The sequence below is a fragment of the Thunnus maccoyii genome, chromosome 21 (genome assembly GCF_910596095.1).
Source record: "Thunnus maccoyii chromosome 21, fThuMac1.1, whole genome shotgun sequence".
Classification (NCBI taxonomy): domain Eukaryota; kingdom Metazoa; phylum Chordata; class Actinopteri; order Scombriformes; family Scombridae; genus Thunnus; species Thunnus maccoyii.
The window spans coordinates 2993791-2998790 of record NC_056553.1 but is presented as its reverse complement, the minus strand read 5'-3'; the positions used below and the strand labels follow the sequence as shown (position 1 = coordinate 2998790).

The window sequence follows — 5000 nt, the reverse complement described above, 5'->3', positions numbered from 1 at the left end:
AAAGCTGAATCGTGTCTATTTCCTGTCTGTTCTGCCGTCTTTGTGCAGTTGAAGTATAAGCAGGACGGTAAGAAGGAGGTGAACGGATCTCTGTATCACCAGCTGCCTGAAACCACAGAGACTCAGCTGGCTAAAGAGCTGAGAGACGTTTACAGCGAGGTGAGGAACACACACACTGACACACACACATTTCAAGTGTTACTATGATAAATATGGAAAAACTAAGCTGTGTGTGTTTTCTGTTGCAGGTGAAGTATAAAGAAGACGGTAAGAAGGAGTGCAGTAAGAACTTGTACTCGCTCCTCCCTGAGACGTTGGAGACACAGTTTGCCAAACACGTGTCAGAGATACAGAGTGAGGTGAGGACCCTGAACGCCTCACAGAGTTTGTTTTTGTGATAATTGAAGACAGACATTCATTCAATTGAAATCACTTGAAATATTTAAGAACAGTGAAACTATTTTGTGTCCAAAGATGAATAAATATATGAAAAAATATATACACATAAACATACAGTCTAAATACAGACACTGAGGTTCAAAAGCAACAAGCAGAGACGTGATAAGTTTCTCCAAACTCTTTTGTTTCAAGCTAAAATACAAAGAAGACAAAGAGGATCTGTCCAACACGTTGTACTCTCTGCTGCCTGAAACTCTGGAGACTCAGTTCATTAAGGAGATGGCTGAGACTCACAGCGAGGTGAGAAACACGCTGCCTTTGTATTCATCATGTTGTGAAAACATAAATCTGTTTCATATTTTAGAGACTTGCCTCCAATTTTGGGATGAAAAGCTGGTCAGCACAAGATAAACCAACAACAGATAAGACCAACGTTATTCTATATTTTTCTTCTGCAGTAATTATGTTGGTTGAAGTTTTGCATCAAAGTAAAATTTTGGTTTTGCAAATAAAGTGACAAAAACTCAAAGAACAAATCTGTTCTTGAATTTAAAGCTAATCTTAAAGGGAAATTTCAGTATTTTTCAACCTGGACCCTATTTTCTCATCTTTTTGTGTCTAATGAGTAATGAGAACAACTATTTATGCAGTTGATCCAGTATTGAGGCTGTGATGTCGTCCTGGGCAACAGCACCCCGTCAGTGTGCAGTACGTTCACTAAAAGTGCTTCTTTTACCACCGTCAGGCTCAGATTATTATTCTAAGTGTCTGAAAACATTATAGAAAGAATCATACGGAGAAATAAAATGTTTCTTTACCTTTAACTCGATCCGGTCTGTTTGTTATTGTGTCTCACCAAGTCTTGCTCAAGGAGAAGTCTCGTTCTGAAATCTCACGAGAGTTTGTAGAAATCAGCTAAATATTCAGCCATGACTTTGAGAATCTACAACGTCTGTAGTCCAACACAACAAACTCTCCCCGGCACTCGTCTCTCTGACTCTGTCACGGCTGAATAGTCGACGGCATCAAGTGAAAGTTAAAGAAAAAGGTTTTATTTGTCTGTATGGTCTTTTCCTTAACGCTGTCAGACATGTCAGATTACATCACAGCCCTGTTTCACAGCTCCGTGCTGCAGCGTTCTCACTCAATACTGGACCGATTTCAAAAACTGTCGTCCCCGTTAGTCACTTAGACACAAAAAGATGGGAAAATAGAGTCCTGGTTGGAAAATACCAGTTTCCCCTTTAAGCTTCTGTTTGAAGCTGAAATCGGAGAATCAAAGGCGAAGAGTTCGTCGACAGATTTAGTTCCAAAAAAAACCCTCTGAAAGATAACAATCAGCTCTTGGGAGGAAAAAGTGACTCATCATCTTATCATCATGAGTCAAAAAAAAGTTATTCTGTTCTTTTTATTTCCTTTAATGCTCAGTTGACTCACGTCTGTAATTGACAGTAAACCAGTGAAACCAGTTTGTTAGAGGTGAAGACTTGGTTTCAGGTTTAGTGTTAGAATAAGAATCAAGGACTCAGTGGAAGTGGATGCAGTGTCCTAAGTGTGTGTGTGTGTGTGTGTGTGTGTGTGTGTGTGTGTGTGTGTGTGTGTGTGTGTTTCATCACGAGCACTCCAGTGTGTTAACACACTGCAGATAAATGACTACACTCGTCTATTTTGGTCTCTTTATCAGAGTCACATTCAGAGCTGCTGGATTCCTCTCTCTCTCTCTCTCTCTCTCTCTCTCTCTCTCTCCCATCCGTCTCTCTTTCATCCCTTTCTCTCTCTATCTATCTGCTCTCCTCCGGTGTCTCTTCTCCTTCAACTCCTGGGTTTATTTTTTAATGTTCATATAAATAACAGCAGTACTTCTCTCTCTGTTTGATGTTTGATTAAATGCATTCCAAATATATTTTTCATCTTATCATATTTTGATATCTGTGGCGAAGGAGAAGCTGTAAAAATGTAAATGAGGATCATGAAACAAAACAGAACTTTGTCCTGTTTTTTTTCTCTCCTGCAGGTCAAGTACAAGGAGGCGGGAAAGAAGGAGGCCAGCAGCTCTCTGTACCACCTTCTGCCCGAGACTCTGGAGACGCAGCATGTTAAAGAGCTCAGCGAGCTGCAGAGCGAGGTACTCTTCACACCACATGTATTATTCACACTCACTTATTCACATTTCATGATGAATACATGTTTAATATTTGAGCATCCAAACATTATAAGAGTGATTTCTTCTCCTTATTTATAATCTAACATTTAGATTATTAAATAAACAGCAGGGTTAATCTCAGTTTGAGCACTAACAGAATCTCATTAGATGTGCTCCGTTTGCTCTGCAGCCTGAAAAAAAATGAAACAGTTGAGACGTTATTTGGGTGTAAAGACACATTCGTGACCTCTTGTCCTTCCTTCGCTCTGCACACTCACCGTCTCGCGTCTCTCAGAGTCACACAGAAGCTCCGGCTGAGCGCAGCGTCGCTCTTCAAAGAATTATGAATATCTTGTACTTTGAAGATGCTCTCCTAATTGCCGAGGGTATCTGTGATGCCGTTTGTAGTTGGAACAGCGAAAGCAAAACAAAAAAAAAAAAAAAAAAAACATTATCTGAGGAACAGAAGAGTTTATGTAATGTAACTCAAATATTTAGCAGGAAGTCATAAGATGAGAGTCTGTAACTCTGGAGATGAATGTTGCTTTCTCTCAAAGTTCATTTAGTGGCTTTAGACCAGTACAGCAGTGGTAGGAAAATGGCGGCCCGTGGGCCAAATCTGGCCCTCCAGCAAAGATATTTGGCCTCCTGATGAGAGCAGAAGTTTTGACTTTCATAGTTAAATCAAACCTGATACATAACTTTATACAAATCTGCTGTAGATTGTTTGTTCCATCTGATCCTGTTGCACTTTTCTGTTTGATCAGTGCACAACACTGAAACAAGTCTAATAAACCAGAAATCACATTTTAATGAATTCTAACACTGTTTTAATTCCACAACTTCAACCTTGATGCTATTTTATTTTCTAAGGCAACAACAATAAACTTCCAGTCGACCATAAATGAAGCAGCCTGTTTATATATCAAGTGTCGTTAACCAGTAAAGTCGTTAGTGCAACACAGAACATAATATGTTCACATATGAGTCACATTTAGCCAAATGAGTGTTAAAATAAGCTGGAACTCACTGTTAACCCTCATTTACTGATGACATCTGCCCTCACATACAGAAATATAATCAATCTCATTCTTAAATGAATTAAAAGAAATAAACAAACATTCAGGCCTCAGTACCACTGCAGCAGTTAATGATCTCCTAATGACAAATGCAGGAAAAACTGTACCATGGTTGAACCTCCCTGCTGACCCCTGCAGTACAGTACAGTACAGTATAGTATAATATAGTATATTGCAATAATAATCTGGCCTCATTTTAAACAGGTATCATTATGTAACGTGGTTGGTTTAGATACAAAGAACCACATGGACGTTTCTGAGCTTCACGTCTGATAAACTGTGTTTTTTGAGTCCCAAGTATCAACTCTCCAATTAATAGTTTAGTCTATAAAATGTCAGACTAATGGAGATCAAAGTGATGTCCCCATTTAAATATTCCTTCCTGCTTCCTTCTACTATCAGTCAAAAAAAAAGAATCCTGACGAGTTTAGTAGGTTAAACTTATTTTTGGTCATTAAAATGGACAAATTTAAAGTTATTGTTTATTTGAAATACACACTATTTGAAGATTAACATAACCACAAGTTGTTTTGGTCCTGAAAATCAAATCACCACATCAGTTGAAATCTAACATAAATGAAAACCAGATGGAGTTCATGTCTAAATGAATCTGTTTCCTTCAGAACAAATACAAGCAGGAAGGGAAGAAGGCGATGGCGTCCAGCCTGTACGCTCAGCTGCCGCACACGGCCGAGACGCAGCTCGCCGCCAAGATGTCAGACCTGCAGAGCGAGGTACACACACACACACACACACACACACACACACACACACACACCATGTAATAATACAGCAGCTACACACCAGTCACTTTGTCCTGTTTACTTCCTGATGTTTAAACTGTCTTTCTGTGTTTTTAGAGTAAATACAAGGAGGACGGCATGAGGAGTCTCTCTCAGAGTATCTACAGTCAGCTAGCAGAGACGGCTGAGATCCAGTTAGCTAAAACTGTGTCTGAGCTGCAGAGCGGGGTGAGGAGGGCGCCACTTCCTTTGCTTTCTTTATTTGTGTTTTATTTGTTCCTTCGTTTCTTCGCTGTTTTACTGGATTCAAACCCAGAACCTAAAAAGTGCTCAAATACCTTAGTTGTCATAATGGATTTTACTTTTCATTGTTCTGTTAACATTAATAACTCATTAATAACCCTGGAAATGAGGCATAAATGCATAAAATAATCCTAAATACACAGAGCCTCCATGAATAAAACCATGAATGAGTCTCTGAAGGACCCGTGATACAGGGACCGCTTTCACAGAGACTTTGACTCTGGCTGACGTCAAACTAACTGTCAGACTTCAGATAGACGTCAACATCACAACTTATATCAGTTTGTCACTTCTGCTAATCTAAAATTAGATTTATTTTTGTGAATTTTGTAC

The 5000-nt window shown here is 39.2% G+C and overlaps 2 protein-coding genes across 6 annotated transcripts in view; both read left to right on the top strand.

The window, feature by feature from the left end:
• The window catches only part of LOC121888075 (LIM zinc-binding domain-containing Nebulette-like), a 121845-nt gene that overhangs the window by 87813 nt on the left and 29032 nt on the right, over window positions 1-5000 (top strand). The gene's annotated exons all lie outside the window — the stretch shown is intronic.
• LOC121888074 (nebulin-like) overlaps window positions 1-5000 on the top strand; it is a 75555-nt gene that overhangs the window by 46297 nt on the left and 24258 nt on the right. For all 3 annotated transcript variants that reach the window (XM_042399349.1, XM_042399348.1, XM_042399347.1), the window contains 6 exons: window positions 49-159; window positions 249-359; window positions 592-699; window positions 2414-2524; window positions 4245-4355; window positions 4482-4592. In XM_042399349.1, coding sequence (XP_042255283.1) covers window positions 49-159; window positions 249-359; window positions 592-699; window positions 2414-2524; window positions 4245-4355; window positions 4482-4592 — 663 coding nt within the window. The remainder of the gene's footprint in view (window positions 1-48; window positions 160-248; window positions 360-591; window positions 700-2413; window positions 2525-4244; window positions 4356-4481; window positions 4593-5000) is intronic.